At 41.1% G+C, this 19,353-nt stretch overlaps 1 protein-coding gene across 4 annotated transcripts in view; it reads left to right on the forward strand.

The window, feature by feature from the left end:
* The window catches only part of LOC124555162 (rab-like protein 6), a 194,564-nt gene that overhangs the window by 103,550 nt on the left and 71,661 nt on the right, over positions 1–19,353 (forward strand). For all 4 annotated transcript variants that reach the window (XR_006968521.1, XR_006968522.1, XR_006968523.1 and 1 more), the window contains exon 7: positions 573–829. Coding sequence is in view for 1 of the 4 variants with exons in the window: in XM_047128983.1 (XP_046984939.1) it covers positions 573–829 (257 nt within the window). In the remaining 3 variants the exon portion in view is untranslated. The remainder of the gene's footprint in view (positions 1–572; positions 830–19,353) is intronic.

Raw genomic sequence — 19,353 nt, forward strand, 5'->3', positions numbered from 1 at the left:
ACTCATTTACTGTAGGTCCAGAACACATTGTGTCCATAGCTCATCATCACTATCATCGTAGGTAATGCTAGTATAAAGTCGATGAGATGTCAGTATGCTTTAAAGTGTTTACATATGTTATGTTTATGGTATGCCAGTAAATAGAGACATGTACTTGATATTTTAATAAGTAGGAAGATTACTTCATTCATTGTTTTCATAAGAAGTCCTGTTATATATGTAAATGAAATAATTAGTTTGAAAATTGTGACTAACCTGAATTAGCAGGTGATAGGCATAAAGGTATCAAATATGAGTCTCACTGTGTTTGTATCATCTCTGTACACTCTTTTTGAAAAGATGTTTTCTTCTGTTACTTTCCTTATTTGGTTTAACTTTCATTTTATTAATATTTCAGCACCATTCTTATAGTTTCTTAATGAATACTATTTAACAGTATCAGATGGACATTGTTGTTTATCTGTTAGTCAATTAATACATTTGTTCCCTTTTATATCTGACCACATGTCAAATGTACTTGTACACATTCCTGTCCTGTAACTGTATGTTAATCACATTTGTCTTATGTTTAGGTTTTTAGATAACCTTGTAAACAAGAGACGACAAGTAGCAGATTCTGCGTCATCTGTTCCCACTCCTCAGACAACTCAACAGGTATCACAACAGCCAACAGCCTCTACTGCTGATACTCCATCTGTGAAACGTAGTAATGCTGTTCCTGTTGCTGTTCCTGTTCCTGTTGGAGGTGGCATTCCTATACCAGATCAAACAGCTGGCTATGTTTATAAAATGTTTGGGAAACCTAAAGAAACAACTGAAGAATCTACTGGTAATTGGTTTGTGAAAGTAATTAATAAGTTCGATGTGACTTTTATCGAAGTTGCAAAAAGCTTTCCAGTCTGTAAGTGCAATTTTCTGTTGCCACCATGTTCCTTTCTAGCTTCCAGGTGGCATGCTTGCATTGCAGTGCATTATGTTTTGAATATTGGAACACTCATTTCATTAAAGAAGTCACGTCAATGAACACGGAGATTAGGAATAATAGAGGGATGGCAGAAATTAAATTTTCTATCTATGCACATATAATGCAATGGATTGAAACTTGGGATGAAGATAATGCGCAAAATTTCGGAAAGACTAAAAACTGTATTATAGTGTCCAGGATCAGACAAAACAGGAAATGACTTGAGAACCAGTGGAGACTTGACCGACTGTCCAGGAGTGTCAACAGCAAGCCACCAAAGAGTAACAGGTGAACAGCACAAGAAAAAGAAAGGCAGTGGAGATGGAATGACAGAGTAACAACTCCAGTGAGAAAACTGAGATCGAAAACTAAGATGTAGCAAGTTCAGAACCAAGACGACAATCTGTAGGGAGAGCAACATCATAGCACAGAGAAGACATAAGTGGCTCCAGAGCTGCTGCGTTGTGTTGCGCTGCCAGCTTTAAAAGGAAGCTGTGGGCACCATGAGGCCAGCACAGTGGATGTGCCTAGGCAGTGACACTCCTGGCGGTGGCAGCTGTGTGCGTATTACCAGACCAATTCTTAATTTAGGTTCTCTTTAGCTCAAAAAGGGGTGCACAGTGCTGCAACAAAAATTTTTGGTCACTTACCCAGTGATATAAAAGTCTGACAGGCAGCAAAGTAAAATTTGAAAACAAACTGAGAAACTTTCTTATTGAATTTCTCTGATCTGTAGAAGAATTTCTATTACTGTAATGTGTAAAATGTGGTGGATAGGAGTTACTTACTGACATCTATATATCTTTTTTATTTTTTTTTATTTTTGAAGAAAGAAAAATAAGAGACATGAAGAAATATTCAGAATGTAACCATATGTACAAATAAATTTGCTATATGAATGTAAAATGACTCGTTCCACGTCACTATTATCTATCATCCAAAATGATCCGTGGAATATGTAACTATAATCTGATCCCCAAACGATGGTGGTTCATGCATGTCGAGGCACGGATGGGGATGGCATTGTTGATGATTCCAAGAGAAAGTTGCGGTAAGCGCATGTGCGTGCTTTCTGCTTGGAGGATGCGGGTATCCTGCAAATTACGTCTCTTGTTTGATTATGAAGAATTCATCACTAACCACCACTACCGACGATAACAACTCACAACAAATAAAATAGAAATTCACTAAACAACTCTCTGTGATCACATTTAATGCTTGCATTAGCTATGTCATTCAGAGCAGAGCACTCAGAACAATACCAATGACACAGGTGCGCATAATAATCCTAAACTCAAGCACTATCGTTTGTGACTCCAACTATTACATGGTTTTGTCGTACAAAACTTTACACTTTTACTGTATGCCTCAAACATCGACTGCATCTTAGCACTGCCCACAAGTGACTCCCTGTGCTACCCTCAAGTGGTGCGCATAAAGGTCACATGAAAATGTACCAAAGGAAAAGATTTAGTGCTTCCCTGGCTTACTTGTGTTACTATTACAAGTTTGATTTTAAAGCAAAATAAAGTGCTCAGGAGTGGAACAGTCATTTACAGCTGAAATTAAATGAGCATACATCCATTCAATATTACATTTAATAAATAAGCTGCTGCTTTACAAAATGTATACAAAGCATACATTTGACTGAGTTCACAGATGGCACAGTAATGTTACACTAGTTCTTAGGAGGTTATTATTGATCATAACAATCAAATTTTTATAAAATCAGTTATGTAAAAAAGACTGTGTTTTTACTTTACAGACTGTTTTGATAAATTCATTTAATTTCATTTTAAACATTTATTATTTTAACAAATTTAAGAAGAAAAACACCACACACACACACACACACACACACACACACACACACACACACACACACAATGAAGCACATCTCACACACACGACCACCATCTTCAGCAGCTCAAACTGGTCCAACAGCCTATCATGTTACCTCCACAGTCTCTTCAGTCTGCAAATTCCATTGTCAGTGTGCATGTGGACCCATTAGTGGAGATCTTAGTGACCCTCTACCATCTGCCCTGTTAGTCGTGGCATCACCCACTCATTTTCAGCCACATGCGTGCCACTCCAAGTAAATACTGGTATGGTGCTGGCAAGACAAACTATAGTGTACGGCATGAAACCATTTTTATTGTTTACTGATCCTGCAAATTTGCTTGATGTTACCTGCAATATCTAATTTGATTTTCTACGCATAACATGAATTCAGTCTATCACTTGTGTCAGCAATAAGTTGGTTAGCAGCCCACTGCTCTGAACAGTGACTACAAACGTAGGTTACTATTACTGATTTGGGTATTAACTTTCTCTTTAGACTAATCAATGTTTTAGTATAGTGTAGTAAACAGCAATATTTAAATTCAGCAAAAGAAAATATTTACTGATTGCAGTTTACAGGTGTCCCCAAATCTAACTTAGGTAACTTTCTGAAAAATAATTGAGTGTGTGATGTCCCACATATTATGGAAGGTATTTGTGTAGTGGAGATTTCCATATTGACTTTCTTATGCATTCTACAGGGGGGAAAAAAGTAAAACAACTTGATGTCTGTTCATTGTGTAGGTTGAATGTAAAAGGAGTCACCAATGGGGTATCAGGTCATGGGTTGTGCTGTTAGCAGACAAACATGTTAACAGTATGCAGATATGCAAAATATGTATACTGCAAAATAATTTCCCCCGTCAGGGAAAGTCATAATGTTCCTTTACTGTTATGTGTGTGTTAGAAGTTCGAAATTGCTTTACGATGTCATATAAGAAACAAATATCCTAGATCTTAATAATGTAGCATAACTTGGGTTTTTCCTCAAGTTCGCATACTTTTTTTGTGGCATATGTTTTATGGCAGCACAATTATAACTGTTTCAGATTCAGGTAAAAAACTGGACAAAATTGATTGATTTTCAGATCAAAGCGAATAGTCTGATTGTCAGGTGAAGTATCACAACACGTTTAGTTCTTCATACAGAGTTAAGTGATAAATTTCATATTTTCCAGGTGGAATGCTTTCATCCTGGCAAGCTCTAAATGCGAACATTTTTGGTTAGGCTTTACCATTACCATTACTGTTACTGACATCAAATGAAAGTACTAGTTACTATTATGAGTCACTCTTTATTTATTTCCACAATGCATGTTGGGAGATTTATGTGGATTAATATGGCACGTATGTGTTGTTAGAACTTTAGAGTAACCTGTGGCACTGTCTCATATATAAAAAATTGAAATAGTGTTTTATTTGTTCTCTACTAAACAGTGTCACAGGTTACTCTAAAATCATAACACAATACATACATGCCATATTAATGTACATAAATCTATCTGATCAAGATGGTCTAAACCTCAAAAACACATTGTGGAAATAAATAAATAATGACTGGTGACAGTAACTTTTTATATATGTTTGATGTTGTAGCAAACTCTTGGGGAAATCTGAATTGTTATATTATTTTGATACATAATGTATACCAAGAGCACTTGTAAATCTTTGTTGATTACTGGTTTTGATAGATCTGTGCTCTCATCCTCGAGTCTTGTAACACGTTAACAGAAGTTCATGACCTTTGCAAACTTCCAAGTCACATAGTGATGTTGAGTTGTTTTACAGTGAAAGATAGCATGGAGCATCAGCATGTTAAACAGACAAAAAATACCACAAATATAAAACATACATTATCTTGTGCTCTTGTCCTAATGCACTAGGAACAAACTATTTCTGTTAATGTGTTAAAAGATCGAGTGATGACAACACAGACCTGTCAAACACAGTAATCAATAAGAATATTTACAAGCAATCTTGATTTATCTGATATTTCAAAACAATTTAGTAAATTTGCTGTTTAATTTGATGGTAAACTCTTTCTCTAACTGCCAGGAAAATGTAAGGTCCATTACAGTTTACTAAAATTAATATAATTTAGGATTCAGGGTGGTTACCTGGTCCACACATGCTGATGTAAGTGTTTGTTGATTTCCTGCAGTAAAAATCATTTTAAGTAAATGTTAATAAGCTTCCTAAAAACCAAACTACCTGAAATAATCATTAAAAGTGTTGGACTCTCATTTAGGAGGAGCAGAGTTCAGTCCTCATAGATCCATTCAAATTTAGTTTTTCCATGTTAGTTAAGTAACAGGAAAAGAACCCGACCAATCTCCTTCACCCCTCAGTCTTATGTGTCTGGCTACAATGACCTCATCTGTAGCAGGCAATTAAACAGTAAGCTTATTTTTATTCCTTTTTGCTTCATAAAATAGGTTACCATCATAATCAATTTTATATCTTAGGTCCAAGTCAAAAAGCAAACTGAATATGCTATTATGGGCAGCAGGTGTTCTCTTCAATAAGTCTGTTGATATTAAATGTGTTTACTTCAGTGGCAGGCATTATTGAACTCTTAGGCCTAGTTTCACATACTGTCATTCAAAGCACGATTATTTATGAAAGTTGCACATAGTTGAAATTCACAACAGTAATGTGGACTGGATTCTGCTATTATGCGTTTTTGGTGGAAGTATGCAAGTGAGTGCCAATCCAGTTACTATCAGACTTTTAGAGTGACCCTCGTTTGTGTGAAGAGTTAAATGCTGTTGAGAATACTCCCATCAATGCTCATGAAAGGACAAGATGATTTAAGACTGATCAGTTGGGGAATAAAAATCTGTATTTCCAGATGTCTTCAAACAGACAAGTTGTGTATCAACACTGAATTTCCATCTGGTTTTCCAAATTTAAATAGTGAAGGAAACTGTAAACCACATGTTATATTTAATGTAAATGTAGTGGAGAAACTGTTCATCCATGTTTATTGTAGATTACTTAAATTTTTTATTTAATGACAATAGTTCAGCAACCACCTAATAAAGATACTGATAACATTTAGACAGGCATATTTTTAGTCTCATTTAACTTTTTTAGAGTATAAATATTTCTACTTACACAAGGGCTGTTGAAATTTTATTTTTTTGTGTATATAATTTTTTTTTTACATTGGGGGCCACATGCTCTCTATGTTTATAGGTATACATCGTGTGCATGCCTGATTTTTTTCATGGCTGCAGAAGAAACGGCTGGCTAGGTGTTGACAAGTGAACATGTGTAAGTGATAGTCATGGGATTTTGTGTAGTGGGCAAAGATAGGAAAAGTGGAACAATGGTATTGCATCAAATTTTGTTTTAAGCTTGGAAATTCTCAAGTTGAAACAATCTGCAAGATTCAACAAATGTTTGGGTGCAAAGCAATGGGAATCACACAGCTAAAGGAGTGGTATAACTGCTTCAAACATGGCCACCTGCAAATGAGGTAGTTATTGATCATACAAGGACATGGGCGATGCATGCTACGTGGAATGAGATCAGACAACTTGCAGATGAGGTTAAAATAAGTATTGGATTTGTTCATTCCATTTTAGCAGAACATTTGGACCTCAGGAGGATCTTGGCAAAATTTGTACCAAAGTTGCTAACAACTGAGCAGAAGCAACTTCATTTGGAGATCACAGTAGACATGCTGGGTACTGTGAACAGTAATCCCAACTTTCTTAACACAGTGATCACTTGTGATGAGTCCTGGGTTAATGGGTATGCACCAGGGACAAAGTTCCATTCATTACAATGGAATCACCCATCATCTCCAAGACCCAATACAGTGGACCGGTCTGCAGTAATGTGAAAGTTATTCTGTCTTTTTTGACTCCAGTGGTGTGGTCCATCATGATTATGCCCCAGAAGGTACTAATGTTAATAAGGAGTACTACAAAGAGGTTCTACATCACATTCATGAAGCAGTGAGCCACAAAATGGCCAGACTTGGGGGCAGTGGGCAGTCAGCACCTTCACCACAATAATGCATTCACTCATTGTTCTCCATTAATTCAGAGTTTTTTGGCCAGACAAAACATGGCTGTGGTTTGTCAGCCTCCCTATTCCCCCTGACCCAGCACCGAGTTACTTGTGACTTTTCCCTAAACTGAAAAAGACAGTGAAAGAAACCAGGTTTCAGAACAGGGACAATATTCAGAATTTGACTGAGCAGTTGCACAAAATACCAAAATAGGCTTTCCAGCGATGCTTCCAGTTGTGGCAGCAGTGTTGGGAGAGGTGTGTAGAAGCTGAACGGGATCACTTTGAAGATGACTGGTGTCAAACAATTACATCTGAATAAAGATTGATTTTATAAATAAAAGTCGGATACTTTTTGAACACCCCTCATATATCAGGAAAATTAATAGAAGCATTATCAAGTAGTGACAAGATCTTGTGAGAAGACAAACCATATTTTTATTTAACGCTAGTGTGGTGTACTGCCCATGAAGTCAGACAAGTGCACTGGAAAATATGGCACCCCTAGAACAGATGGAAGGAGTCATTTGACCCATAATGAAATTTGCGTTAATAAAATATTAAAGTAAGTCCATTATATTTCCATTCATTTCTATATAATGTACACATTTCTATCACAGCCTTATCTCAAATTTCTAACACCTTTATAGTGCAGTTTTTGATGCAAAGCATTTCATTTCTACCAAAAAATTGACACCTATTTCTAAAGTTCATATTTTTTCCATTTATTTCACTTGTTTGTTTTTAAATATTGGAATCATGATTTGAGCAGATTATCGGTATTTTTCACTCCCTTTCTCCACAGACTGTTTTTTAGTGTTTCTCACAGGTGTCTTTGGTCTTGGTCCCATTCCATGTTCCAATTTGCTTTTTTGATTTGTCCAATACTACAGCTGCTTCTTCATTCAATTGGCTTTCTTTTTCCTGTCCCATTCTTTTTTGTTTCCCTTTTATGAGTTTATTTACCAGATTAAAATGAATTTTTCCTGTTCAGTTTTTTTTTATTATTTTATTGTAGATGATCCATGAATTTATTGCTTGCATATATGATATTGTAGGATGCATGCATCAGCCATCTCCTTCAAGCATCTTAGTTGAATACTTATGAATTATTTGATCAGTGACTACCACTTCATGGTGTTGTAGAAGGTAGCAGTTTGTGCCTTCTTCTTTCTTTCTTCACTCAGTGCTACTTCAGGATGTAGTATGCTGAGAATAATGACATAAAAACTTTGAGGTTCACCGATGACATTGTAATTCTGTCAGAGACAGCAAAGGACTTGGAAGAGCAATTGAACAGAATGGACAGTGTCTTGAAAGGAGGATATAAGATGAACATCAACAAAGGCAGAATGAGGATAATGGAATGTAGTCGAATTAAGTCGGGTAATGCTGAGGGAATTAGATTAGGAAATGAGACGCTTAAAGTAGTAAAGGAGTTTTTCTCTTTGGGGAACAAAATAACTGATGATGGTCGAAGTAGAGAGGATATAAACTGTAGGCTGGCAATGGCAAGAAAAGCGTTTCTGAAGAAGAGAAATTTGCTAACATCGAGTACAGATTTAAGTGTCACGAAGTCATTTCTGAAAGTATTTGTATGGAATGTAGCCATGTATGGAAGTGAAACATGGACGATAAATAGTTTGGACAAGAAGAGAATATAAGCTTTCAAAATGTGGTGCTACAGAAGACTGCTGAAGGTTAGATGGATAGATCACATAACTAATGAGGAGGTACTGAATAGAATTGGGGAGAAGAGGAGTTTGTGGCACAACTTGACAAGTAGAAGGGATTGGTTGGTAAGACATGTTCTGAGGCATCAAGGGATCACCAATTTAGTATAGGACGGCAGTGTGGAGGGTAAAAATCATAAAGGGAGACCAAGAAATGAATACACTAAGCAGATTCAAAAGGATGTAGGTTGCAGTAGGTACTGGGAGATGCAGAAGCTTGCACAGGATAGGGTAGCATGGAGAGCTGCATCAAACCAGTCTCAGGACTGAAGACCACAACAACAACAAAATAACATTCTTCTCTCCTTGGTACACTGTCAGGGTGCACTTTGGCTTATCAGTCTTTTTCAAAATGAAGGTGGAATGTAACTCTGAGTTATTATTCTTCATTTGGATGGGGATTTTGTGGTGAATCTTGTTCAGTGTTCCCACTAATAACATTTTCTCCTCTTGGTGTTTCATGGCAAGCTGAACGGACGTGAAGAAGCTGTCTGTAATCATGTTACTTCGTGGTTTAGACTGAGCGAGGTGGCGCAGTGGTTTGATGAGACCTATGACCTCGCTGTTTGGTCTCTGCCCTCGCACAATCCAATCTTGCTTTAGAAATGGCTCCATGAAGTTACGAACGACATAGTCTTCAAGTGGCTGGTTGTGTGGTCAGCCTTCCTCCCTACTAAGGAATGGGAAGGCATTGTAAATATACTGGGATGTCACATCTGCAGCTATCCAAAACATGCATCCTTATTTATCAAGTTTGTTTGACATAAACTGGGTATATGTTCATCTTAGTTTACTTGGAAGTAACTGGTTATCAGTTGTAATATTTTCATCAGGGTGGATGCAGTTTTGCATGAACTTGCTCCATATTTCAGAATTAAGAATTAAATTGTCAGCAGGGATGTATTAAGCTCAGATGACTTCTCATTGTAGTGGAGGAATCAGATATGTTTGCAGAATTTGTATCATGTCATTTTATCCCTGATACAAGTAGGCCCCAACAGGGTGACCCCTTGTATCGATGCCCGCATCTCCTATAATGTTTTCCAGTGTGTGTGTGTGTGTGTGTGTGTGTGTGTGTGTGTGTGTGTGTGTGTGTGTTCACAGCAGTTGATAGCATATTCTGTATATTAAGTTTTTCCAAGGCTATATTAAACAGGAAACAGGATAATGCATCTTCTGCCTTACTCCATGTTTTGTGTGTGTGTGTGTGTGTGTGTGTGTGTGTGTGTGTGTCTGTATATTAAGTTGACTATGAATGTTTTCCGTAATAGCTTTCACTATGGCAATCAATTTCTTAGGAATCACTAACTCTTCCATTGCTATATACAGCTCTCTTCTTTCAGTACTTTCGTAGGTGTATCAGTCCCAAATTCTGTACATTTTTCTAATATTTTCTGTATTGTGAAGATATGGTCAACAGTAGATTTTCCTTGATGAAATCCACATTGATAATCATTGTAGACTGTTCTGTGCAATTCAGTTCTGGTGCTGGCATATGCAGATGATATTGAAGTAATTCAAAGAATATCAAGAGCAGTGAAAGAAGCCTTTAAAAGTCTTGAAAAAGCTGCTAGAAAGATGTGAACCTACAGATAAATGAAGAGGAAAGTAAGTACATGCCCGTAACTGTGGAAGATTATCCAAATGAGCACCTATTCATAGAAATTGGTTCATATAAGATTGATGTCACATGTAATTTCACTTACTTTGGATCCAAAATGAACTGTAAAAATAATGTCAGCTCTGAAGTCCAAACACAAATTTTGTCTGCCAATAAGCACTACCATAACCTCAGAAAACATCTAGAATTTAAGTTGCTCTCAGGAAAACCAAAATTATGATGTATCAAGTTTTAATAAGGCCAGTGCTAACATACAGTGCTGAAACAAGGACATTAAAAAAATTGATAAAAAGCAAATGTGCATATTTGAAAGAAAGATCTTGAGAAAAATTCTTGGGGCAGTGGAAGAAAATGGTGCATGGATGAGGAGATTCAACCATGAGTTATATAACCTATATAGTGAACCAGACATTGTCAACTACATTAAGATTAAAAGGCTTGAGTGGGCAGGACATGTACTGAGAGTAAACAACAGAATAACTAAGAAAATATTCAGCTTACTGCCTGAAGGAACAAGCAGATTTGTAAGACTAAAGTTAAGGTGCGAGAAAGGTGTCAGAGAGGACATTAGGAAAATTGTAATTCAGAATGTGAGGAGCTCAGCACTAAACAGGGAAGATTGTAATTATCTTCTACAGAAGGCATAGGTTCACAAGGGCTGTTGCACCGATGTTGCTGAAGAAGAATGCGACCAGTGGTCACCTTTAGCACAAAAAGTATGTATGGCTTGCATGAGAGCAGTCATTATCTCCAATTATACCGTACATTTGTGTGGTGTTTTTTATTTAACTTTGAGTATTTGATTCTGAGTGGGTTTTTTTTAATGATAGCATCAGTTCATCAAAATGAAGTTAGAAGGCATTGATGACAGACTCCATCCACTCAGTTGCAGGCATATGCAGTTGGATGTCCTCTCTCCTTTAGGACATTCAAAGCAATCTTCTTTCCAGACAACGGCATGGTGGTAACCTTCCATTCTGTTACAGCTCTAGCTGTCTTCTTTGGTTTTGTGTCATCTGTCTCCTGAGATTGTTAAGAAAAGACTCGAGATGGAGAGACATTTATTGCTTTTCCCCCATCTCATTGCTGTCATTGTCAGTTGACCCTGGGAGAGAATCATCATCTGAATCCAGTAAGTCACTTTCTGATTCAGTATCAAAGTTCTACAGAATTCACAAAATCTCTTCATAGGTAAGACTACACTGACATGATGTAATTGAAACTGCCAATTACAGGCCAAAAAATGCTATATAACTGATGAAGTGAGCAACACCAATACACGAAACATGACTGAAAAGCTAGATTCCAAATCTGTTCTGAAAACCTTTCTGATACCATGCTCATCATAATTTGAGGGAGCAATTGTTGACCAAAGCAAAGTACAGTGCAAGTACCTTTGTGTTTATGAGACCAGAAATAATTTAAAAAGACGTTATGCCAGGGGTCTGTTGACTCGTGGTGCTGTTCTTGGTATACCTCATGAAATTTCCATGAAACCTAGAAAATTTAATAGATTGCAGTAGCTTATTGTCAAAAGTAGAAGTGAGGAAAAGTCACAAAATTTGCGGAAAGAATGTAAAAAAGAAAAAGAATTGAATTCATTATTGCAGAAATAAAAGCTGAGAGGTGTCTTGACCCCTTTTGCTGTTGTAGTGATAAAAACTGAAAAATGAGAAGTAGCAGTTTTTGAGACTGCAGACAGATCACATTCTGAATTGGAAAATCCTCACCCTAAAAAATTGTAAACTGCCCTAGTTTAAAAAAAATGATATTTTGACAAGTGTTTCACTGTCTTTTGTTATAATAAATGCTTCTCCTTTCTAAAAAAATTAGCTAATATTTGTGCACCAATACTATAATATCTCATAAAGTGATGTAATTCCAATGTATTGTACTAAAACTAAATGTATTTCCTTGACAGAAGTTAGATTTTCTGCCATCTTACAAAAAAAGTCCACTTCAAACCATCAGCTACAATGACACACTATCGAGCAACCGTGAGTCTTGTAGCTCATAATGAAGAAAGTTATGTATTATGCTGTAAGGGACATTTCATATTTAATGAAGTTGATTATCTTCTGCATCATGCACAAATGATGCTAGGTTCAATATCTAGACCAAGGATAGTCAACCATTTTACCCACCTTCCCCTTTTTTGCCTCTGTTAGTAGTAAAATTTTCTAGCTGCCCACTGGTTCCAGAGCAATGGTGATTTACAAAGTGGAGCAGTAAAGTTACTTTAAAAAATTTATAAAGAAGAGTGACAGCAAGTTAAAACATATAACAACAATTATGTACCAAATACTGTATGTAAATATTTGATGAAAGCACCCAATGAAAAAGTTCTTAAAACCGTAGTGCCTGCCACTCACCATGAAAGCTGGAACACCCACTAGTGGGTGGTGGGGACCAGGTTGACGACCAATGATCTAGACCATCATATCATCACTGTTGCTATAGGCATACAACACACTATATCTTTCAGGACAAAAGTACTCAAAAGAAGCAATACAAAAATATATCAGGGTCTTTGTAGCATAAACAATAGTTCTGGGTATAGATGCAGTCAAATCCCTACCAGTGGGCATGATTTCAGTGTATAGCTGGTCTATTGTAGTACTGGGATATGTTCTTGAGAAAAGACACCTGAATCTGTAACAATAACAGGAATTTTAGGCAGTTGTCATAGCCCTAGGCATAGTTTCTGAGATTAAAAACCCATGTTTGTAGGTGGGCAGGCAATATCACAGTCTATAATGAAATCTAAATTGGTGATTAGAATAAAATATAATATATCACAGTCTATAATGAAATCTAAATTGGTGTTTAGAATAAAATATAATAATGGCACTAACAACCGAATCAGGAGAAGAAGAGACTGAGTGCTGTGACATACAAAACTGGCCTTCAGACCCCAGCAGTGGCATTAAAGTGAACCCTGTCTGTTACGAGGGTTTTCCATGTGACTTCTTGTCATAGCCCCTTGTAGAGAGCATGCTACTGTAGAGCTAGTTAATCGATATGCTGGTTGACATTTTCTGGCTGGATTCAGAGGTGGCTGCAAGTTGGGCCATTGAAACTGCAACACCAGGAAGAATAGTGTTGTGACAGTGCCACGACATTCAAAAGTGCCGCTACGTTAGTACGCGAACACGGCGATAGAGGCGCTCCGCAGCTCGGCCGAGCGCGGGAGCGCCACCTGACTATGAACGGCGCCGGCCGCATGTCACAGCACAGCAGTCGAATGACAGATACGGAGTTAGTAACATGTAACCCACTAGTGTTTCTACTTTTGTATATCCACGCAATTTATTAGTGATTAAAGGTTATAACACTTTTTGGCGACGAGGTCGGATATTTTTTTTCCTGCGTTGTGGAATTGTGTGTTCGTGTTGGGGCAGACATGGAACAGCTTATGCAAGCGCTTATTGAACAACAAACACAGCTGACGGCTGCTATTCAGGCGTTGTCGATGTCGCTTACTCATCATCTGTCTTCCTCTTCTCCGCCTCCGTTCCCTCCTTATGACGAGGCCGCTGAAGACTGGGAGGATTATGAGAAGCGTTTGCGGCAACACTTCTTGGCTTTCGGCGTTGTCGACGCTCCTATGTGTAAGTCGTTATTTCTCTCTTGGATTTCCCCACGGATCTATCAGCTGCTATCTCAGTTAGCCCCTCTGCGGGAACCTGCCTCTCTGTCCTTCCAAGAAATGTGTGACTTATTGTCTAACTATTACCGAAAAAACACCCATGTCGTTGCCGCCTGCGTGGCGTTCTACCGGTGTCGTAAACAGCCCCATCAATCTTACCGGGCTTGGGCGGCGGAACTACACGGTCTGAGTCGGAAATGTCAGTTTGTCACAGACACTCATCATGAGTCTTACGCTGATTCAATGGTTAGGGACGCTATTTTACGGCTTGCTCCTGATAAAGAAGTTCGGCAACGTGCCTTACAATTGCTAAACCCGTCGTCGTCGGAAGTTCTCAGTATCGCTCAATCGTTTGAAGTGTCTCACGCTGCTGGTGCGCAAATAGACGCGTGGTGTGATGTAGGCGCTGTGCAAACCACTTTCGACGCGGACAATTTGCCTGTTTCACAGGGAAACGACGATGTGGCGGCGGTGCACTCGCGTCAACAACGTCGCCTTGGGCCGCCACGCTCGCAGCGAAAACAGCAACCACAGAAGCAGGTTCGTTCCGCCCTTCCTTCTTGTCCACGTTTTTTCGTACAGCATGACAGAGCCGCGTGTCCAAAACGTTGGGCCACGTGTAATTCATGTAGGAAAAAAGGCCACATTGCTTCTGTGTGTCAGTCCCCTAAAGTTCCTGTCGACGAGGACGAGGCATCGGACATGGATGTTAACTGTGTGCTTTCTCAAACAAATAAGTTGTTTGTTACTGTTCGTGTTCTGGATAAAGACATTCGCATGCAAGTGGACACTGGCTCTGCAGTAACTCTCATTAATTCTCGCACGTATTTGGAGTTGGGCTCCCCTCCCTTGTCTCCAGTTACGCGAAATCTACGAACTTATAATAAGCAGAAAATTCCTATCGTTGGCCAGTTTGATGCTTCCACTGCCTACAAGTCTGTTGTTAGGCCCCTCACGTTTTATGTGGTGGATCATGCGGGCACTGAAAACCTGTTCGGTTATGATGCTTTCCAGTTGTTCGGGTTCTCCATTGATGATGATGTGCACCTCATATCTGAGGACATTCCATATCAACAGCTGGATGGCTTGTGTTCTGAATTCTCGTCCGTGTTCTCTGCTGGTCTGGGTCGTGCCAAGGATTTTGAAGCCCACATTACTCTTAAACCTACGGCTCGCCCTAAGTTTTTCCGGGCACGCCCTATTCCGATGGCGTTGCGTGCATCTGTCAAAGCTGAGATAGACAGGTTAACAGCTTCGGGGATTCTCCTTCCTGTTACCTCCAGCGAATGGGCATCGCCCATCGTGGTGGTTTCTAAACCAAACGGGAGTCTGCGATTGTGTGGTGATTTTAAAGCCACTGTCAACGCTCAAAGCCTCATTGACACTTATCCTCTTCCCCGTCCTGAGGAGTTATTTACCAAGCTCGCTGGGAGCCAGTTCTTTTCCAAACTTGACTTATCGGAGGCGTACCATCGGTTGCCGTTGGATGCATCTTCCAAGGAATTTCTCGTCATCAACACTCCTTGTGGGTTGTATCAGTACCAGCGGTTACCATTTGGCGTCGCTAGTGCGCCGGCCATTTTTCAGCGGTTTTTGAAACAGCTCACGGCTTCCGTTCCCGGCTGCATCAACTACCTGGATGACATCGTTGTCACGGGGGCCTCCACTGAGGAGCAGCTTCGCAAATTGCGTTCACTGTTTCGGGTTCTGCATTCAGCTGGGTTGAAGTGCAATCTGGACAAGTCACAGTTCTTCCAACCCTCCGTTGTGTATCTTGGTTTCCACTTGTCCCGTGAGGGTATACGTCCTCTACGACAGCACGTTGCGGCCATTACCGCTCTACCCCGGTCGTCTACGGTCAAAGAACTTCAGGCGTTTCTAGGCAAGGTTGCTTATTATCACAAATTCATTCCCTCCGCGGCGGCGGTGGCTCATCCTCTGCATCAGCTGTTACGCAAAAACGTTCCTTTCTGTTGGTCCGCCGAGTGTGAGCAGGCTTTTGTCCGCCTGAAGGCTCATTTGCAGTCGGCGCCTTGTCTTGCCACATTCCGTCCAGGTCAGCACTTGGTTCTGGCGACTGACGCGTCACAGTATGGCCTAGGGGCTGTTCTCGCCCATCGGTATGAGGATGGGTCGGAACGACCCATCGCCTACGCTTCCAAGACCCTCAACGATGCCCAACGGCGTTACTCTCAAATAGAAAAGGAGGCGCTCGCTATCATTTATGCTCTAAAAAAGTTCAGCGTTTTTTTGTATGGTTCTAAGTTTCACCTCATCACCGACCACAAGCCGCTGGTCTCTCTGTTCAGCCCCTCGGCGTCGCTTCCGGATAAGGCGGCTCACCGCCTGCAACGTTGGGCCTTATACTTGTCTCGTTTTCACTATGAGATTCACTCTCGCCCCACGGCCCAGCACGCCAACGCTGACGCGTTGTCGCGTTTGCCGATGGGCCCCGACCTGGTTTTCGATCGAGATGAACTACTCTGTTTCCACATTGATGAGGAAGAACGTCGTGCGGTCGAGGGTTTTTCACTTACAGGTTCGCAGGTCGCGTCGGCTACTGCGCGGGACCCAGTCCTGCGTCAGGTGATCGGTTTTGTTCAGCGGGGTTGGCCGGACAGGACCAAGGGCCGGGCATCGGATCCCCTTCGCAACTACCATGCCTTGCGCCTTCGTCTGTCTGTTCGTGAGGGTGTTGTTCTTCTGGCCACGGATGGCGCATCTCCACGGGTTGTGGTGCCCGCCTCTCTTCGCAAAGATGTTCTCAAACTATTGCATGAGGGCCATTGGGGGATTTCTCGGACTAAGTCCCTGGCCCGCAGGCACGTTTATTGGCCCGGTATTGATTCGGACATCGCCCACATGGTCGCTGCATGTGATCAGTGTGTTCAACAACTGGCTGCGCCCCGTACTCTGCCCTCTCCGTGGCCTGATCCGGCGCAGCCGTGGGAACGGGTGCACGCTGACTTTGCCGGCCCCTTCCTCGGCACTTATTGGCTACTGTTGATTGACGCCTTCTCGAAGTTTCCGTTTGTTGTTCGATGTCCGTCGCCCACCACTGCGGCGACGACACTGGCTTTGTCCAAAATCTTTGCGCTATAAGGTCTTCCATCCACGATTGTCACGGACAATGGCCCTCAGTTCTCTTCGCAGGCCTTCCGTGATTTTTGTACTGGACAAGGGATTCATCATGTTACAGCACCGCCCTTCCATCCGCAATCGAATGGGGAGGTCGAGCGCCTTGTCCGCACTTTCAAAAGCCAAATGAAAAAATTCCTTAGTGATTTTTCCACAGATGACGCTCTGTTGCAATTTCTGAGTTCTTATCGCTTCACGCCTCTGGGTGATCGCAGCCCTGCTGAACTCTTGCATGGTCGCCAACCGCGCACTCTAATGCACCTGCTTCACCCTGTCAGGCCTTGTACTGTGTCCCCTAGTGCGGGAAAATACCCGGTGGGCGCCAACGTGTGGGCACGGGGGTATGGATCTCGCCCTAAATGGATTCCAGGGGTGGTCCAGGCTCTTCGCGGCCGCCGTCTTTGTGAAATACGTACGGACGACGGCATGGTTGTTCGCCATTACGACCAGATGCACCCGCGAGTGGTGGCCACGCCGGTACCACCGCCCCTTCTTTCGTCTCCACCAGCCCGAGAAGCCAGTCCTGTCGCTGCTGCCGATCTTCCGGGCGTGTTGCTGCCGCCGCCGTCGCTACCGCTTCCGAGTACGCCGGAACCGGCCCCAGTCGCGACGCCGCCTTCTCCGGGACCCATCTCGCTGGAGCACACCCCCAGGTCCTTGACACCTATGGATGCTGCTCTGGAGTTTTCACCCATCATCTCGTCCAGGAGGCACGTTCCACGCGCAAGCTTCCGTCCTGGACATTTTCGACCATACTCTCGAGTTTCTCCGCGGGATCTTCTCGGGGTCTCCCAAGAGGCCATGGATGTCTCCGCACTGTCCGTGTCTCCAAGGAAGTGAGTGTTTTTTTTTTTTTAAAGGGGGGAAAATTGTTGTGACAGTGCCACGACATTCAAAAGTGCCGCTACGTTAGTACGCGAACACGGCGATAGAGGCGCTCCGCAGCTCGGCCGAGCGCGGGAGCGCCACCTGACTATGAACGGCGCGGGCCGCATGTCACGGCACGGCAGTCGAATGACAGATACAGAGTTAGTAACATGTAACCCGCTAGTGTTTCTACTTTTGTATATCCACGCAATTTATTAGTGATTAAAGGTTATAACAAATAGCAAATAATGAAATGTTATAAATTATGCGTATGTGGAATAATATGAAGAATCAATGATTAACTTTGTATGTAGTTTTGGATGTACAGGGTGCAAAATTTAGTTCACAGAGTTGCCACCTCACTGCCAGGGCAACAGTTGAACACTGTCTGTACTGATGTAGGTTAAGTCAGGATGGGCAATGTGCAGTTTTGCATTAAGTTATTGAAATCCATCGACCTTAACAAATCAGAAATGTAATGGCTGCTGTCCAGATTACCAGCCACGCAAACCTGAGGTGATCGTATTGTGCATCCAATGGCACCCCACACCACCACACCAGGTTCTGTATCTGTATGACAATGACAAATGCAGTCTGACAGTGTTCATTCGCCTAGGAGCCTACACACATGGATACATCCATTCTGATGCTGTACACCGATCCAGGACTCATTTGAAACAATGACACAATGTCGCTCCTGTTTATGGTGGACACCACTGTTGGTCCACCTCTCTCTGCTACCATGTCAAATGAAATGACAACAGTAGTTGCTGTGCTGATAGTCCATGGTGCCCCAGACATCATGCTTGCTGTCCTGCAAACAAGCCTATTACCTGACTTGAAGTGTCCAGGGTGCAGTGTGACTGCCAAGTGAGCAATGTGTCTATTCTCTCAGGCACCAGCCTTGTGATCTACAGAGATCGTGCATGACATTGGTAGCAGCCCTCCTAAACCTCTCAATTCATGACCAACACAAGTAACAATATTGAGAGATAATAAACCGTAGCCTTGATATGCCACAATCATGCCAGTGTCAAATTCTGACATGTGCTGGTAAAAATGTCTTCTTACATGATTCAGTGTAACACATTCATCTCCAAACAAGTAAGATTGAATTGCAGTTTTTGAATGAGAAACCCTTTGCATAGTAGTTCCATACAAATAGATTGTAGATGGCGTTACTACTCTACCTACTTTGTGTGGTTGTGTTTAAATGATAATCCATAGCCTATCCAAACATGATATACTCCATGCCAGTTCGATGTTTGTTGTATGCCGTCTTCATAATGTTGCAATTTTAATGGCCAGCAGTGTACTGATATACCAATATCAATACATCTCCAAACCTGAAGAAGTCCAAAATATTAAGGAACAATGAACAACATGATATAGATTCCAGTTATTTATTTAAATTCCTCTAACCCTGTAATGAGCTTTTGATGAAATAGTAAAACTCCTAGATGAACAAGTTATTTGTCAGTCCAAAGAAGTGCCTCAGTTTGCGTTCTGAGAATAC

Source organism: Schistocerca americana, chromosome X (genome assembly GCF_021461395.2).
Source record: "Schistocerca americana isolate TAMUIC-IGC-003095 chromosome X, iqSchAmer2.1, whole genome shotgun sequence".
Taxonomy (NCBI): Eukaryota; Metazoa; Arthropoda; class Insecta; order Orthoptera; family Acrididae; genus Schistocerca; species Schistocerca americana.